The following is a 20,192-nucleotide window of genomic DNA, read 5'->3' as shown; positions in this document are numbered from 1 at the left end:
AAAGAACAAAGAAGACAGAAAGAGCAAAGGTATAGGTAAATAGAATAAACTATCCTAGACTTGAGTGTGCTAAATTATTTTTGACGGTTGAAGCAAAATGTATAATGCTGTCTGATGTGATTCTCAATGTATGCAGAATACTGAAACCAATTATAAAATTGGGAAGCAAAAGAGATACAAAGGGTAGTGATATTTCTACACTTAGCTCATAAGGTAAGGTGTTGACACTAGTAGACTGTGACAAGTTGGTGCATATAACACCTAGAATAACCACTAAAAATCCTATACAGAGATACACTAAAAAATACTAAAATAAATCAAAATACAATTATTAAAAATGTTCAAATAGCCCACTGGAAGGCAGGAAAACAGAAAACAGAGAAGAAAAATAAAACAAGGAGAACAGACAGAAAACAAAATTTAAAATGGTAGAATTAATCTCCAACACAACAATAAGTAAATGAAATTTGCCAATTAAACAATGTACATTTGATAGAGTAGATTGAAAATATCACCCAGGTATATGATGGCTACAAAAAACTCACTTCAAATTTAATAATATAGGTAGGTTGAGAAATTATAAAAAAAACAGAGAAATATATACCATTGCAGACATGAATCAAATGAAAGCAGATGAGGCTCAAATCACATTGGATAACTTACACTTCAGAGAACATTGCTAGGGGCTGAAAACACCACTACTTAAGGAGAAAGGAGTCAATCTGTTAGGAAAGTATAGCAATCCCAAATGTACATCCCCAAACCACAGAGCTGCAACGTGTGAACCAAACCTGATAGAATTAAAAGGGAAAACAGATGGATCTAAAATCATAGTTGGAAACTACAACACTCTTCTGATAACAATTGATAGAACAACTAAAAAATGGCTGAGTCAGCATTCCATAATCGGTCAAGAAATTAAAGACGTTCAAAGTAAATAGGAAACGTGCCATGCTCATGGATTGAAAGTCTCAATAAATATTATCCCAATTATCCCGAAATTGATACATATTTTGAACAAAATTCATATCAAAATCCTAGCAATATTTTAGACATACACAAACTTATTCTAACTGTATGTATAAAGAAATACAAAGGAATTTGAAGATCTAAAATAATTTTGATAAAAGAGTAAAGTGGGAGGAACTATACTACCTCATTTGAAGACTTATATATAGTTAAAATAACCAGGAATGGTGGAGGGATAGACACATAGATTAATTGAGCAGAATAGAGAACCTAGAAATAGCCCTACATAACTGATTTTTGACAAAGATGCAAAAGCAATTCAATGGAGGAAATATAGCCATTTCAAAAAAATGGTGCTAAAATGGTGTTGGAGCAATTGCATATGCACAGTCAAAATAAATAAATAAAAAGCAACTTTACCTGAACTTCATACCTTGTAAAAACATTGACTCAAAATGAATCATAGATTTAAACAGAAAACTATAAAAACCTTTAGAAAAAAAATCACAGAAAATCTTCAGAAACTAGTGCCTAGTGAAACTTTTTAGATATGATACCAAAAGCATAATTCATAAAAGGAAAAAAAAAGTAAACTAGACTTCTTTGAAATTTAAAACTTCTGCTTTATGAAAGATATTGTTAAGAAGATGAAAAGAAAAGTTACAGACTGGATGAATATATTTACAACCACATATCTGAAAGAGGACTCAGAGCTATAATATATATCAAAAAAAAAAACTTTCAAAACTGAACAGTAAGAAAAAATAACAATCCAATTAGAAAATGGGCAAAACAGAGAGACACTTCACTGACAAGGATACATGGATTGTAAAAAAGCACAGAAAAAAAGATGTTCAACATTACTAGTCATTAGGGAAATGCAAATTAAAATCACAATTAAGAACCACTACAAACCTATTAGAAGAGATAAAATAAAAACTAGTTACAACAGGAAAAGCTGTGAGGATGTGGAGAAGCTGGATTTCTCATGCATTGCTGTTGGGATGTAACATGGTACAGTCATGGCAAAATAGCTTGCCAGTTTTTTTTTTTTAAAGTAAACATGCATTTATCATACAACATCACAATCATACCTCCGTGTATTTATTCCAGACAAATAAAAACAGGTCCACACAAAAACCTGTACATGATTGTTCATAGCAGCTTTATTTGTAGGTGCCCCAAACTGGAAATATCAAAATGTCCTAAAATAGGTACATGGTTAAACAAACTATCATACATCCATTCCGTGGACCACTCAACAATAAAAAGAGAAAAAAATCTAAAATATATTGATACAAGAAATAACCAACATGGATCTCAAGGGCAATATGCTGAGTGAATAAATGCCAACTTCAAAATGTTATATACTGTATGATTTCATTTATATAACAGTATCAAAATGACAAAATAATAGTGATGAAGAACTAATTAGTGTTTGTTTGAATCCTAGAGGTGACCGAAAGGCTGCTTTTTTTTTTTCTTGTGAGAGAGAGACTGGTATTGATAAGATTATAAGGCCAATTCGAAAATAAACCTGAACTCAGAAAACTTGCTGGGCAAGAGTCCTAGATTTGAACCAACAATATTTCTCCACAGTTTGTGAGCATTACACTCAGTTCATAGGATTCAACTGGCTCTAGTAGAAGTTGATTCTAAGTAGGAATGTTTCAACATTGTAATCTGTCCTAATTCCAAACTGGTTTTCCCCACATTATAGTTTTCATATGGTTTCAAATAGCAAAATTTTTCAAGGTCTATGATGAAAACAAATACAAACAATATTATCAACAGCAACAAAAGCAAGACTTTTTTACAGTTTTTGCTCTCATGATTTAAGAAAAAAAAGCCTTATTAATGTTCTGCATGTGGTTCTATCTAAATAAAAGACAATTTATAGTATAATCATGATCTGAAATTTTATCAAAAAGTTGAGGTGACAAAAAATACAGTACAGGGACACCCAAGGCTTGGTATCTTAAAAAGCCTTCTTTAAGCTGAGATGAGGAGGACACACCCATCATGCATACTGGTGAACTGGAAGCAAACCAATGTGAAGGTTGATTTCATCTGTCAACTTGACTAGGCTATGCTACTCAGATTTTTGGTCAAATACCAGTGTAGATGTTGCTATGCCGAATACTTACTAGAAGAGAGTAACATTTAAATCTGTAGACATTGAGTAAAGTAGATTACCCTCCATAATGTGGGTGGGGCTCATTTAATCAGTAGACGATCTTAACAGAAAAAAAGACTGTGGTCTCCTGAGGAAGAGAGAATTCTAACCCTGGATTGCCTTCAAACACCAGCTGTAACATCAACTTTGCCCTGGGTCTCTAGTCTCTCAGCCCACCCTGCCGATTTCGGACTTTTGGACTTGTCAGCTTCTACAGCTATATGAGACAATTCTTTAAAACAATCTCTCTCTCTCTCTCTCTGTGTGTGTGTGTGTGTATGTGTATATATATAATGTATATAATATATAAAATGTATGTATATATGTATATGCGCACAGACATACTTCCTTTCTATTGGTTGTTTCTGTGGCAAACCCTGACTGATACAGTCAGTGTTCTCAAAAACTTGCAGCTCAGCTTTGTGTAATCTAGAAGTTTTCAGTACTGATATCCAAGAATGTTTATAGCATCAGTCTGTAATAGACAAGTAATATAAAACACACCTGCCAAAAATATAATGAATAAACATATAATTCTATAGCTATACTATGAAATGCTACATGGATTCAAGAAACGAAGGAACAACAGCTGCACAACAGCACAGAGGAATTCTAACATAGGATGTTAAGCAAAAGAAGCCAGAAACAAAAACGTGTATGTTATGATAACATGTTGTATGATGTATTGTGGCTTTGTATGAGTACATATAAAAGCCAGTCATTCTTTCAGAGGGATTTAAAGCTAAATGGTAAAAATGTAAAGAAAATGAGGAAAAGATGATGGTGAAATAATTACCGTGGTTACTTTTAAGGAAGAAAATGGGGGTTATAATTTTAAAAAGGCTTGCAGAAGGCATTTGGGGTGTTGGTAATTTTCTGTTTCTTAATCACTGTGGAATGAAATGGATGTTAACTTTAAAATAGTGCTTCACTAATCTGTACCTTCACATTCTATGCACTTTTCTAAAAGTATATTGTTAAACATGTGTATTTCAGAACAAAAAAAATTAAATGTCATAAACATGGGTGACTGTTATAAATTTGGAAAGGTATTTGATATAGTCCTTTAAAATTATTCCACTTCAAACCCGGTTGACTTTTTCTCATCTTAAGAAAAACCAATGATTTACTTACCCATGAATATCATAACTTAAACAAGAACAATAAAAATCTGAATAGTTGCTAGAAGTGAACATGGAGTGAAGTGGCAATAGTTATTTTCTTTCTCCTTAGGGCTATGTTTTAAAGCTATGTTTTCACAACCTTGTGTTAAGATAACTATATTAATAGTAAAAATTATCCCAAATTAAAAATTACAAATTCTTGTCAAGATGTCTTCATAAGTTTACACAGTGAGGTACTTCCCGTCTATACAGGTACACACATATACACAGACACACATATATCAATTATAGAAAAAAAATATAAAATGCTAAAGGGACAAGTCATAGTAGAGTTTGAAAATATACAAGATAAACACCTCTGCAATAAAAATCAGAACCTTTTAGGAAATTAAATAAATTACATAATAAAATAAAACAGAATAATTGTTTTGGAGAATAAGATTTTACATTCATCATAGTTCAGTATAAAGTATAAAATTTGATGTTTATTTTTGAATAGAGGTGCTTGAGTTTCTTAGAAATATGTGAGAAAAAATCTTAAATAATAATTATTGGTTTTCCTGGAATCTACTGTAAATTATATAATGAAATATAGTTAAAGCTGTACTTGTTATCTTACAAGTAGAAAGAGTAGAAACTTCAGTTATTTGAAAATGATTTCTACCCATATCTATTGTAACACTGTTCTTTCTTCTTTAAGTACTTAGGTGAAATTTTCAGGGCCATTCTATGGAAATAGTTTGAAGAGCTCTGAAAGTAGAGTAGGTATCTCCGCACTCCTCCAAACATACAAACACACATATACACTTCTAACTTCTTTGCTTACCCCCAATGCTGATGGTGAATAGATAAGATGATATATTATAACTGAATAAATATATGATATTTAAATAGAATGACCCACGAATGACCCAATAGGCAAATAACTTTTTGCTTTTTTCTTCTTCTTTATGCAACAGCCATTTTCCAGAGTGAATAATATGTAGCTGTCACAATATAAAGAAGGCAAAGATTTACATGGGTTATTGCGCAAAATAAGCTCACCATTTACTTATACTTTTATTTGGGAAAAAAACAACATAAAATGACAATTTCCTTTCAAAGAACTATTAGTTCAACACTTGCTTAAATAAAAGACCGCCTCTCGCCTACTTTACAATAACATTTATAACCAAACTATACATTACAACAATATAGAAGACATTTGTTAGTGTGCAATTGTAATCTTTTTTGAGCAAGTCTCCTGCAATTTAGGAAGAAATCATAGAAAGTATTTTGTTGCCGTCAGCCATTAAATTCATTGCATCTGTGGTAACCTGGGTTACTCAACCACATGGCAGGTAAATGTAGAGATTGAACTGATGAGAAGCTCTTTTTGTAGCTATAGAATCCAAATGAGATACTTTTGACAAACAATCTGCTTTATTATTTTATTTGCAAAACACAAGATGGTATATATTTTAGAAATATAACTTATAATGAAGTGGTTCTCAACTTGGAGTAATCCCCTTCCCAATCCACAGAACATTTAACAATGCCTGGAGAAATTCTGGGTATCACAACTATTGGCATCTACTGGATAGAGGCCAGGGATGCTGATAAACATTTTCCAATGCACACAGAAGTCCCCATGCTCCACATAAAAAAATAATTACCTGCACCAAAATGTCAAAAAGGCCTAGATTGAGAAACACTTCTGTAGTGGAAGATTCTCCTCCACCAACAAATTTCTGGGACTTTGTACTTCTCACCCTGACCTGAAATTCATCAATATACATCAGTTTTAGTTGGCAAGGTATGCCAAGCTTAAGGCAGCTTAATTCAAATAGAAAATCAATTATGGACCAAGTTACAGCGCTATTATTCAGAGGTACAGTTTATAAGTTTTTCAGAGGTACAGTTTACAGTTTTTCCTGACTGTCTCCTTCAGGAAATACAAAGTGATCTCATTAGCTCTTTCCATTAGGTCCTGGGACCTGTCTTGGCTAAAACTCCTTATGCCCACACAGTAATAACACGGCCTGTCGTGGGGTGGGGGGAGGGGGGACGGATAGCATTAGGGGATATACCTAATGTAAATAATGAGTTAATGGGTGCAGCACACCAACATGGCACATGTATACATATGTAACAAACCTGCACGTTGTGCACATGTACCCTAGAACTTAAAGTATTAAAAAAAATAACATGAAAGATGAAGCTGGCTTTACTCATTCACTACCAATAAACAAATGTAAACTTCTATTTTTTCCATTCTAACAAGCACAGTTACACTGTTGAATAAAAATCAAGTTTATTAAAGTAAGGAAGCTTAAGAAGCTTCCCTACATAACATTACTCTTTCCAACATCCTTAGGGATTCAAAATACGGGTCATAGGGCATGAAAGGCAGGAGTGGAATCAATCTAGATAATGAAATAATCTGCTAACACAATCAGGCTCCACCTTTCTCCTTTTGTAGTAACTCCCTACTGATTATTACATTTCTTGAAATACTAGAAGTTAAGCTTTTAGAACGAAAAAAGGTACATCATTATAAAGAAATAATAATTAATTCCAATGTCATTTCCTTAAAATTCTAACCAAAGGAGTAACCCATTATACCCACTCCAACGTTTGCCTCTAAAATGTTCTAAACAATGCTATTACCAATTCTTCTACTTCAAAAAATTCTACTAAGGAACTATTTGCTATTTAAGCTTTTTTTTTTCCTCATTTTGTTGTTGTTTGGTTTTGTTTCGATTTTCCCTCAAAAAGAGCCAAGACAGTGAATTTAAGTCTCTGTTTGTAAGAATTCCAGGACTTCAAAAGCAAATATTAGAAACCATGTAAAATCCTGTCAGATTTTTTGCCCTTAGAAAGGTTTAGGGAATAGGAAGTCATAAAAGCTTTTAAATTCATTTTCTTTAGCCAGAAGACTAGAAGTACAAGGGTCAAGAGAGGCTGCCCTACCTGACATTCTTGCACTTGCTGTAAATAATAGTGACCTACCTGTAAATAATTTCCCCCATAATCCAGACATCTATACACTAAGTTCAGTCATTGCTTTCTTTAGATGGGTTCTCTAAGACTTAAGTGTGATCTGTGAATGGTAGCTGAGATAAAAACTAGAAATAAGGAAAAGAAACTGTCTTTGAAAGAAGTGGCTCCAGTTTCCGTTTACAAGCCTGAAGGGTTGTTGTACATATTAAAACTGCTGCATAGCTCCATCCCTGGTCAAAGAAATCCCTCCTCCTACCACCCCCACCCCACCCCCGTGGACACTGAAGATGTCAGATCTCCGGGAAACAGCAGTTAGAAAAGGATGCTTTTCATAGCTTGTACTAGAAAACACTGGCACCCCCATCCCTGCCTAAAATAGCACTAAACTGAGTCACAATGCAGGAAGCTATACCTTCTGTGTCTCTTCAATAGAATCTAGCTCGTTTCTACTGAAATGCTAAATAATACTGCATAGCTTTGCCCATGAATGTGATATGTCAATTCTTCTAATCCCCCGTTTGCCCTAGATAATTTTACGCTTTATCCATCAGCGTGCCACGCAAGATAGAAAAATGCAGTTAACAAGATGACAGTGTTAGCTAGGTATCTGGCATCGATATTAGTGAGAGTCTGTCATTTGACAATTATTTCCCTAGCATACCAGCCGGTAAAGAAAATGTTTTCATTCATCTGCAAATGACTAACATTTTATTGACGTTTCAAAATGCGGTTGAAACTATTGCACTCTCCATTTCCGAGTCGGTTTTGAGAGTTAAGGCAGAATACTAACATCAGTGACTGCTGCCGCGAATGTCTCCGTTAACTGCCCAGCCTTGGAGTGCCAGTTCAGCAGGGAGGTGTTGCTAGTTAAGGATTCTTCTATAAGCCAGTCTGGGTGGTCACAGGTGATGGGAACCCTTCCCTTTCCCCATATATCCCCGTGCATGGCGATAAAAATCACTCTGAACACTGCTACCACCAAGCAAAACGACTCCCTGCCTGCCTCGTAAAGAGGTCAGTCTGGGGAGGCAGCCGGATGCTGACCCCTGCAGAGAGTATTGCTTCGGTGCGCTTTGCCAAAGGACCCTGCTAGCATTATGGAAAACGAGTTAGGGACGTGTGAGGTTTTATTTCCTCCAACGGAAGAAGAACTGGGATCTGGCAAAGAATATCTTCTTCAAACACTGCTAAAAGGGGATGGGGTGGAGGAAGGGAAAAAGTGTGTGAGGGGGAGGGAGCTTATTTTTTAATTACTTATTTCCCATTTTCACTTCCCCGCTCTGCTTCCCAAACTCCTCGCTGAACAAGATTGATTGGTGTAACTGCTAACGACTCAGCCTCGGTTCTCGCATTGATTTGCAAATGGCCCGGAAAAGCTTAGGGATCTTGAATCTGGAAATGAGTTCAAGAAGGAAAGAAGAAAAAAAGAGTAGGGGTGGCCCCACGCCTAGTATCTCCTTCTGCCTTGGGCCAGGGCAGGGCTGAAAACAGCCCGCCGAGCTGCGGAAGGGCTGCTGCGTGAGGACGCGGCGGTGACCGCTCTGCACCGCGCAGGAGCAAGCCTGTTCCACTCGGTTTGGAGGCTGTTAAGAAATACAAGCCTGCGACTCGTTAAACCCCTTCACTCCGCCCTGCCTTGGCTCGGATGCGCCGATTATTCGGCCTGATAGGCTCAAACGGGTTAAAATGCCTCTTACATAACTGGACTGCCCGGCTCTACACAATTAAAACACTTGATTGCAGTCTTTTCCCGACTCTGCATCCCAGCACGACCCGCCCCGGCCCTCCCAGCGCGCCTGCGTGCCGCTCGTGCACAGTCCCCCGCGTGCGCGCGTACGACACGCTCTCCCTCACACACACACTCCATGTTGACCATAAACAATCCCCTACTCACACACACACAACTTAGTGTCAACACGCACAGATAAAACAGGGGCGTCCTGCCATCTACACAGGCCGACCCCCACAGACGCGCAAGCTGCTCTATCGCAAGGCCTTGCACCTCCTCGTGTCCCCGCAAAAAAGCAGCGCCTCGCCACGGTCCCTACCTATTCCCGAGAAAACGCAAAGAGAGAACTAGTTGGCTGCTCGTTAACTGCAGCGTAGCCACCCAGGCAAGATTAGAAGAAAATAAAAACAAACAAACAAAAAAACAACTCACAGTCGCCGGCGTCATGATGGCGCCGAACACAACTTGGAGGACTTCAAACTTACGGTGCCTCGAGAGGTAAAACGCACCGGTGAGGGAAGGCAAAGCGCCCCTCAGCTCTCCTCACCCCGCCCCGACACGGAGACTTTTCTAGCAAAGCATCCCTCTAGCGCTTACGACAGTAAGGAAAGCCTTCATTCTACGGTGCCTCTCTTTCCCCCTCAGTTTGCATAAATGTGATACAGTTCCTCCTTTTTTTTTTTCTCGTTGTCTTTCTGTTCTTTTTTTCTTCTTGCTATCTTTTTTATTTCTTTCTTTTTTTATTATTTTTTAAATCTCCCCCCCCCGCCCCTTCTGCATCCCCAGTCCCCTGGCGGGGTTGCTAAGGAAACGGCCGCTTGGCAACGCGCGCGAGCCCGGGGGCCGGCGGCCGGCACAACGCTCCGCGCGGCTTCTGCTGCTGCTGTTGCTGCTGCCGCTGCGATTGCAGCCGCCGCCGCCGCTCGCTCGCCCTGCCTCCTCCGCCGCCGCCGCGCCTCCTCCCTCACTCGCCGGCGCGCTCGCCTCCTCGCTAGATGGTGTGCGAGCCGCCCGAGAATTAGACACACTCCGGACGCGGCCAAAAGCAACCGAGAGGAGGTGTAGTGTGGTGCCAGGGGGAGGGAGGGGAGGGAGGGAGGGAAAGCGAAGAGGAGGAGGGGAGGCAAAAACACCGAAAAACAAAAAGAGAGAAACAACACCCAACAACTAGGAGGGGGGGAAGAAAGAAAGAAAAGAAACCCACCCACCAAAAAAAAAAAAAAAAAAAAAAAAAAAAAAAATCCTGTGGCGCGCCGCCTGGTTCCCGGGAAGACTCGCCAGCACCAGGGGGTGGGGGAGTGCGAGCTGAAAGCTGCTGGAGAGTGAGCAGCCCTAGCAGGGATGGACATGATGCTGTTGGTGCAGGGTGCTTGTTGCTCGAACCAGTGGCTGGCGGCGGTGCTCCTCAGCCTGTGCTGCCTGCTACCCTCCTGCCTCCCGGCTGGACAGAGTGTGGACTTCCCCTGGGCGGCCGTGGACAACATGATGGTCAGAAAAGGGGACACGGCGGTGCTTAGGTAGGAAGAACGGCGTGCTTTTCGTACTTGTTTCGGTCTATCTTTCTGTCTCTCTTTGAACCCTCTTTGCCTTCTTTATAACACAAGCAATAATGCTGGTGGTGCTCATCATGGAAAGACCACATCTCAAGAATTCCAGGTGCAGATTCTTCCGGAGCCCCGGCCCGTTTATGCTGGGGCAGGTAGCAAGCTGAACTCGTGATGGTAAAGCACTTTGCCGGAACGCCAAGTAGCCTGGGGATGAGTGAACTGTCAGGTTTAGAAGGAGGGGCAGGTGCCACTTTGAAACTCAATGCACAAGGTCTCTGTTTTGCTGTCATGGGTACTCTTGGAGAGTCTGACAAGTTTATCAGGTTTGTTTCTATTTTACTCCAGCATAAGCGACTCTTTCAAACTGCTGTTCTCTGCTCCCATTTATTTTCCCTCTCACTTGGACACTTAGGCTCGATTTCTTGCTCTTTATCTTTCTTTCCTTTTACCGCTTTCTCTTTTCTTTCTTTTCTCCTTCCTCCTTCTCTTCTACCATTTTCCCCACCTCCTTGTAACTCTTTTTCCCTTCAATACCGCTTTTAATGCCTTTTCTATTTTCTGTTTTTCCCTCCTTTTTAAAATTTCTTCTCGTATTTTCTCATTTTTATCTCCACGACTCTAATTTCTGTTCCTCACATTTAATCCCCTTTCCTCCTCTCTTTTACCCTTTTTTCTTTTTGTCTGTTTTTTTCATTCCTCCTTAATGTCCCTGTCCTGTGCCCTGTCTTCCCTCTTTAGACTCCCATTCCTCATCCCTCTCCCCATACCGTTTCCCACCCCTGTGGCACACACAGGCATGGTCACTCTTCCCCTCCAGTACCATTTACTCACCTTCATAAATCTTATTTCCATAAACATACTAACTCACATACTCTCACATCCTCACATGCACTGGCACTTCCATGCTCTAAGAACCACTTCCACATTCAGATTGTCTCTCACTGTTGAGAAGGCATACTCTCCTTCTCTGTTCCACATTGTCACTCACACATGTGTATACACTGCCTCTCTCACTCGCTCTCACTCTGTCTCTGCTTCTCTCTTTTTCTCTCTTTTTCTCTTTCTGTGTCTTTCTATCCCCTCTTTCTTCCTACCTTCCTCCCTCCATCAGTCTTTAGTTTTACTTCTTTTTCTCATTTTCCCTTCTTTCCTCTGAGCTTGAGCTCTGAGATGGTTTGTCATTAATAAACATCCATACCCTGATTTTACCCCTAAGCAACACTGCAGAGTGGGAGTCTGGAAATGTTTTATTTCCTATGAAAATATAAATGGACGTTCAGCAAAGCTTAGATCTAAACAAAGCTAAACGCCCTATTCCTTCATTTCTTTCCCATCACCCTCCCTTCTCCCCCTGCCACCCCACCTCACATTTCCCTGAAAGATCTTCTTTCTCTCCACTGGGTGGTAGTTGGCTTATAAGTGTGGCTTGCACAACATCAGTGTACATGACATGTCTAAGGTGAAAGAGAGTGGGAAATGTTTCTGTTTGAAACATGCAACATATTTAAATTTAATGATGTGGGTGTGGTATATGACTTACACCTTTTGGAACATGCCTATGAGTTCAAATTTGGAATGCTATCATATTTTTAATATACATTAATGCACATATTTTTAATTTCTGTTTTGAATAAAAAATGCCACTATATACAAAAGTAACTAATATCTTTGATATTACATAGTAAAAAAAAACTTTTCATTGTTGGTAACAGTGATAAACTCTTTGTCACAGAGAGGATATAAATTAAGCCTGTATTTTCTCTTTATGTTAAGTTTGCTTTAGAAGTTTGAACAACAGTGGTAAGGGCAAGACACTATCTTCGGAGGTTACAAACACATATCATGGGAGCTGCAATATGTATTTTTGTAGCAGGCAGCATATTGCTTATTTCTAGTGAGCATTACCATTTCCACCCTAAAGGATTTAGGAGACTGTTTTTTTATTCAATAATATATCCTGGCATTTGGTTTCCCAAACAAAAAACAATTTAATAAATACTATGGTTAATGGAGATAGCTGGACCCACATTCTGCTTCCAGGAGACCCATGTTTAGTTCACTAATTGCTTCCAACAGTGAAGCTTCCCTGATATGTGGGGACCATGTATTTCCAGTGTTGTTGGTTTGGAGCAGTCCTTGTTTACTTTTGTGTGCTCTGTACCTCATCCATTTTTATGCTATATCCCGCATTTTGTGATATTGAGGGAACTTTTGACTTTCAAACTTCTTAAAGAGAACAGAGTCTCTGTGTCTTCTCAAGAATGTTTCTAACAAATTAGATTTTAGCTTTTAAATTTTTTTATCATATGAAATAGAAATTTGAACTGCATTACTTTTACTCAAAGCGATTTGCTTATAGTAATTCTGAAATTCTGTAAGAAGTATCCAGTTGTTTAACTTCTTACATTGTCTGTAGGTTTTAAACTAACGTAACGTATCCATTTATAAGAAATTCTTTCTCCATTAGAAAACGTTAAATATTGTCAGTTATTTTTTTCTTGACTCTTCTCTACAGCTGGTAATTTCCTCTGCTCGTAGACCATTACAGATAGAGCTTAAGGACTAATTGAGTATAGGCAACTCAGGTGATGCATTTTTTTTTAATCAAGAGTAATGTCACAGTTATATTTTGGTTTTTCTTTGTATACTTAAAACCATATCTGTTGTTATTCTCTAACTCATTAGAAAACAAAACAAAATTCTAGCCTTCAAACATGCGCCCTTGTCCCATCAAAATACATGAATGAGGTGCTCAAGAGAACACTTAACCAAATTACATATCATTCATCAAGCTTAGCACAATATATTCTATTTTTAATGTAACATATTCCTCACAGTGTCTTTAATAAAAAACAAATAGTGGCATAACAGTTATCAAATAATTCTAAGTGCTAAAGGCCTTAAAGTGCAAACATGCCAGTCAGTGACTCTGTTGCTTGTGGTTACACTAATGAAACAGAAGTTTAAAGGTCAAATGATACATTTCTGTCTCCTAAGTGCCAGAATACCTGTTTTTGAGAAGAGGATCATGAAAATCAAAACTTTCCTTAAGTGGAGTTACAATACCCAAGGGAAATTCATTCAGTTATCTAACTGTATCTATCATTCTGTAAATCATCTTTTCTGTTTAGTTTAAATACAGGATTTATGATGACATTCCACTTAATAATTTTAATATTTTTATCATTTTAACTTTGTCTTTTAGGGTTAGTGAAGCCATATATATGAAGTGTAAAGATGTTTCTTACTTTTAATAATGTTATTCAGTGCTAAATTTCTGAATGATTCACTTGAATTATTTGGACCTTCTTGATAAAGTATTTAATGATACAGATATGCAATATAGTAATGTTTGATATTTCCCTTGCTTAAGCTTTGTGTTTAAAAAATATATGGTGTCTAAAATACATTGTAATTTGCTATAAACACAAACTGTTGCCATTAACTTATTAAATATAGACTTTAATTGCTACTACATTTAATATATACAGTATTTTATTCTTAACAGAACTTATTAATCTTGTATGGAGACATTAACTTTTTTTCCATGTTTTGAGTTGCATTTTGTAGTACATGGAAGGTCTGAGTTAATGTGTCATGGGCTGATCTAGTAGAGAACAGGAAGTGCTAGAACCACATTGGTTATGCTTCAGGACGCGGTGTTTCTAGAACTGGAGAATTCAGGGGAATATAACTCTGCTCTAGAACAATACATAAATTTCAGGAGACCTAAAAAAATCATTTTGCAGTTACTTTAATATGAACCAGTTGCTTTACTCTTACCTTATTAACAAATACTGTTATGTAAACATATCAAAAATGTTTAACACTCCTTGGAAACAATACTATGAACATTCTCATTTACATCCTCCCAGTGCCTGCACATTTTTAAAACAAGTGTCATTTTTAAGCTAATTTTTTCAATCTGTTTCTTATTCAGCCCTTCTCTATGAAGTTTGTACTTTTTTAGCCACCTTTGTGATATGAATTCAAAATATCCTATTATCTGCTTATCACGCTTTAATCGAAGAAAGGAAGAAAGATTCTTTCCTTAATTATGATATCTTCTTTTACCTTAGGAGAGTTAAACACAACTCTTGTCATTTTAATGCAGTAGATTTGAATGGAAGTTATGTGATATCCTACTATGATACTGTAATATGGAAGAAGGCTTTTGCTTAGGGCATATTTCTACACTATTGGAAACCGCAAAACTTTTGCAAGTAAATTTATGAATGAATATGACAAGTATTTATTATTGCTTATCTTATTGGTTCACTAAATTTGCCTTTTTATTAGACTACATTAACTAGTTATGATTTGAAATGCATGCTGTTAGTTACAATAAAATAAATGATTTCTGTATGAGAATACAGAATTACCAATAGCAGTAAAAATCAATTATGGTGTACTTTTGGAATAATGTTTGAGAGTCTCACATTTTCTGTTGAGTTATTCCTACACATTGATGCATTATACCTTCTAAATATACAGTTCAACTTTACAGATATTTTCGATTTAGGACATTAAGGCACTATTTTAAAACCTATATGTTTATTAAATAGTATTATGAAGAAATATTTTTAAAATCCTGAGTTTTTTTTCTTTTTAAAAAGAGCAGGGATAATGAATTATCAGAATGGTCAGTCTGGAAAAATATGTTCTAGGATATGTAATAAATGCTAAATGTTACCTATATTGATTTGCAGAACTGTTCTATTGGCAAGATATATTACTTGATACATTAGTACACAACTATTAATAAAAGTATAAGATAATGTTTTTAATTTTCTAGATAAATATATTTTGCCCAATCTTTTTAGTTCAGAAGAATTCAAAAGCCCATGTAGTTGTATAGATCTTTGAACACAAGCATGTTAATTAACTACTTGTTTTAAATAGGTAGACTTTACAATTAAATCACTCCATGGAGTAAGTTAATACTGCAATACCTGACTTCTAAAGAATTTACAGAAATGTTCACATCATGGTCTGTGTCAGTTCTAGGCCTGATTGGCCAGACCCATCTTTGTCCATCTGCTATTCTGTGCTATGGGGGTGGCGGGGGGGGGGCCTGCGGGTGGAGGCTGGAGCTAATCCCTCAAGCTACAATTCCCAGTCTTCCTTGCCAACTATCTTCAGGCTGTCGTTAGCCAATGGAAAGTAGTTTTTGGTGAAGGGACAACATCATGAATTGAGGGGCTAGGGCATTTCTCCCTTTCATTGTTTTCCGCAGTGTATATCATTGTATTCATCTCCCACTGGAACCTTTTTTGTTTCAACTTCCATCTGATAACTAGCCCCTGCGTTTCTCTTTACTGCTTTATCCCTTTATTCCTTCAACCTAGGAGTAGTAGTAGTGGCTTCCTGATGTTACTAACCACTGGGTTATCTTACCACCTTCCCAGGTATTCCATCTCCTTTAAAATACATTTCCTGCATTAAATTCTCCCGTTTTAAATATCCAAAACGGTTTAAGTGTTGTTTGTAGAACCTTGATAGATGCACAGTGAAAAGTGATAGTTTTTGTGATTTTCATTATATTTGATTGAGTGACTGCTTTGCCAGTGGCACCGTAAGTGTTGCTCGCTAGCACTGGATGTCATAGTTTTTTAAGGAAACACGCATAGAAGTTAAACCATAAGAATATTGAGGCATATTAGAAAGAAAAAAGAAGAGGCTTTATAATCCATACACAGATTATGTTAATAAACCAAATGAATAAATAGAATAAATATTGAATTAATATATTATTTAATAATTTCAATAGGAAAATATATAATGTTGCTATGTGTGGAAAATAAATTGATGAACATATATTGATGAGATTCAATAACAGTGTTATATTTTTTGACTGAGCCAAAAATAACTATGATTAAACGCTGCTTGTAGATATGTGATCAAAGTGCTAAGACAATTCATACAGTGTTGCCTATTGAATTTAATAAAAATTAAAGGTCTTTCTTTATATCGAGCAACATCTGAGGTGATAATAAAAGTTTCTAGTTTTTATGAAGTATATAACCATGACAATATCCCTAATTGAACTATTTGACTATTGTAGGAATTAGTCTCTCAAACCAGTGGAATCTTTTGATTAAAAATCAGATCATTTTTCTACCATATCTTATTTCAAAATTGCAGAAATTAAGACACTATAGACATCACATGACTTACACTTTTTTTTTTTTTTTTTTTTTTTGAGATGGAGTCTCACTGTGTCCCCCAAGCTGGAGCGAAGTGGCACAATCATAGCTCAGTGCAGCCTCTAGATGCTTGGGCTCAAGTGATCCTCTTGCCTTAGCCTTCTGAGTAGCTGGGACTACAGGTGTGTGCTAACATACCTGGCTAATTTATTTTTATTTTTAGAGATGGGGTCTTACTGTGTTGCCCAGACTGGTCTCAAACTCCTGGCCTCAAGCCATCCTTGTGCCTCAAGCTCTCAAGTAGCCAGAGTTATAGATGAAAGCCACCTCTCCCTCTTAACTGTATATCAGATGATGTGATGACCTTCTCGTTTACTTCTGTAAAACAATTTCTAAAAGACACTTATGTTGGTGTCTGGCTCATATATAAATAAGCGATTGTCATTGAGTCCTACTATTGGTACATTTTTCTGTAATTATTCAGGAGAAATGATAATTTAAGACTGTCATTAAATGACTCTCTCAGGGATGCTCTACAGAGGATTTCTGAATTTGGAAGGAAGTTGAATTTCTTGATATCATTCATTACATTTCTCTAGAAGCTTGTCGATAGATTAAAGATTGTCACTGGCACTTTCTATGCATATGAAAAAATAAAATTTATTGTGTCTTTTTTCCCTAGGAGTATCCTATTACCTGTCTTTTTGCTTTTCTAAAAGAAATGTTAAATTGGTTCACATTTTATTTTGTCAGATATTTTATGTGTTTCAAATTAACCAGTAGAAACAAAAATTACCGTATGACTAGAAACTAAAATCTCAGATTTTTATACACAGTCATAATCATTATCAAATTGAATTTTAATTACTCTGCTGTATCTATTACAGAAAAAAATGTGGTATAACTTTTAAGATCATTATGAGTAAATAATAGAAATTTTTTGATATTTTGTGAAGATGTATTTTCTGTTTTTCTTTGTCATTTTAGTTTCGATTAGAAAAACACGTGGGTGGCATCGTATGTGCGGGAAATAAAGATCTGGCTTTCTGTTCCCAAGTCTTTTGGTACCAGGAGATCACTGATGCTAACACATTTGTGTTCAATTGGTTCCAAGAACTCCAAAGCTGGTCTGATTTCCTTCTCAGGCTCCTTGGTTTTCACGGTTGTACTAACCATGGCAATGTACTTCCCTTGTGCTGCTACATTGTGCGCAAAGGAGATCATGCAGACGTAGATACCTGACTTTCGACTGACTTGGTTCTGCGGAATAATGATCTGGCAGGAGTTGGCACCATTGGTGTTCTTGATGGGGTGGCTGAGGATGCAAATAACTCTGATGACCTGGCCCACTTTTTCTACCCGATCTTTTACATAGCTGGGGTCACAGATGAGCTGCTTACAGGGAGCAATTTCTCCTTCAGATTTTACACCAATTACTTTTCCATATTCTGCACAATGATTTCTTCAATGGGTTTATTCAGCATTTAGGTACCTCCATAAATAGCACTTAGCCTTGCAAATCCTTGGGGCAGTTCTCCAAGGCCACAGAGTGGATAAAGGTATAGGCTTTTGCCATATCTTGCCAAAGACTCACTGTAAAGTTTAATTGGATCAGTTTTAAACAAACATTGGGATACCGACACAGACAACTTGAGACAGTTTATCTTTTAATCAGTGTAGCTATGTGCTTCTGCTGCTCAAGAGCTGGATCCATACAGGTTGTGTGCCATCTGTCCTCTTGAGGTTCAGGAGATTCTAAATTGAATATTCCATGGTCTGGGACGGCATCCAGAAGTTTTCCCCATGACCTTATATTTTGTATTATGTCAAATGTTATGGCAGGGCCCAAATAGCATAGCCACAAGTTTGGTTTATGTGGGCATAAAATTCTAACCAAACACCAGACAATAGGGAGTCATTTGGAGAAAGCCTGTATGTGGTGTTTTAACCTAATAAAGTTGATGAGAGAAGAGCGGAGAGGAAGTGAACATAAAGCAGTTAAAGTGTGGCGCATCTTTTGTATCTCGGGCGTGGCTTCTTCAGTGGATCAAGCTGCAATGTAGTAGCGACTTGACAGAGCCTCTACTTCTGTCTCAAAATGGCTCCAATGATTTCTGTACTGCAAAATAAAGCCAAATTCTGGAAACAAAAAAAAAAAATAAAGAAAGAAAAAAAGAAAAACACGTGGGTTTGTAGTGGTAAAACGCTCATTCAACTATCCCTAGGGCCTTAGCACAGAAGCTTTCATGTATCAGGCCAATATCCACTACTTTTTGAATTAATGAATCAATGGAAGGGTAAGTGAAGAAATGAATGTATTTTTTTTTTTTTTAAATCCATATATCAACGATCCCTGCCTTAAATAATTCCTGCAGAAGTCTTAGCAGTTTAAGAGATATACATTGGAAATATTCTTTAAATTCTTTAAATTACAGGACACAGTCTACTTTGAAGAAAATGTACTTTTTGCTAAAGGTGTTATTAAATAAAATGTACTAAAATATAAGGCATTTTACATAATAAAGGTAAAGTATTCTTTGATTAACTTCTATTTTGTGTGTACTTGCATGTGTGTGTGTATGTGCTATGTTAAGATTTCAAAGGTATTCTTACTGTAGGTTTAAGCAGAAAAGTTTGAAATGCAATGACCTAGTTGCTTTAAGATTTTGAAATGTCGTTACAATTTTAAGAAGATCCCAGATTTTAAATTATATAGGAAGGCTTTTGCCCTTGACAATTATAATTAAGAGATAACAGGAACAGTTCAAAATAGCAAAATGTCTGTTGTGACCTCCTAACATTTATTTCTGTTTCTGCCTCGACTTATGGAACCTTCTCTTCCTTTCTCCTAAAGCTTTAATTAAACAAAATCAATAAGGATACAGAGGTAGAAAGAATTTGCTGTTGCTATGGATGGGTAACTCAATTGTAAAAAGTAGCTACACGTCCCAAACCAGAGCATAACTTTTGTATCATTTTAACCATCTCCTAGAGGTAGGTCAACAGTACTTTATAAACCACAGTGTATTGATGCTAGCTGATGGAATTTTAATGTGGTCATATGGCTTTGATTTATAATGTTGAGGATGTTATCTATTGGTGTAGCAGTTTCTAAGCCATATCAGGTTCTGAATTCTGACAGAGGACCTTTGATGCTCTTATAAGCATTCAGCTGGCATGGGAATTGGTCTCTTAATCACTTTCTCTAAGAAAAGAAGAACAGAGGAAAGGAGGAATTTGGCAGTGTTGCCAGCATTAAATGTTGCTCTTTTGAATAAAAGCCAATACATTGTACTTTCCAAATAGCTGGTAATTTACTCAATTTAGGGAAGATGCATATAACCCTTTTCAGTCCAGAACAAAGTTGTTCTTTACTGAATTTTTCTAAGTCATTTGGACATAGGTCCAGTGCTCATGCCCATGTTATCGATAGAGTTTGTGTGTGTATTAGTGTATGTTTAAAGCTGTGGGTGCTGCCATAAAATATCTAAAGGTTTTAGATAACTTAAAGGGCCATGG

At 37.0% G+C, this 20,192-nt stretch overlaps 1 protein-coding gene and 1 pseudogene across 3 annotated transcripts in view; one reads left to right on the top strand and one right to left on the bottom strand.

Annotated features, from left to right (window-relative positions):
• Positions 1 to 10,082: 10,082 nt before the first annotated feature.
• Positions 10,083 to 20,192, top strand: part of NEGR1 (neuronal growth regulator 1) — a 911,215-nt gene continuing 901,105 nt past the window's right edge. For 2 of the 3 annotated variants that reach the window (XM_063624046.1, XM_063624044.1), the window contains exon 1: positions 10,083 to 10,497. In XM_063624046.1, the coding sequence (XP_063480116.1) occupies positions 10,322 to 10,497 (176 nt within the window). In that variant the 5' untranslated portion in view covers positions 10,083 to 10,321. The remainder of the gene's footprint in view (positions 10,498 to 20,192) is intronic. The other variant, XM_063624045.1, reaches the window with a different exon arrangement.
• LOC134733647 (rab GDP dissociation inhibitor beta-like) lies at positions 15,747 to 18,276 on the bottom strand (annotated as a pseudogene).

This window comes from Symphalangus syndactylus, chromosome 12, assembly GCF_028878055.3.
Source record: "Symphalangus syndactylus isolate Jambi chromosome 12, NHGRI_mSymSyn1-v2.1_pri, whole genome shotgun sequence".
NCBI classification, from domain to species: Eukaryota; Metazoa; Chordata; class Mammalia; order Primates; family Hylobatidae; genus Symphalangus; species Symphalangus syndactylus.
Note: the sequence above shows the minus strand (reverse complement) of the source record. Positions and strands in the feature narration are given on the sequence as shown.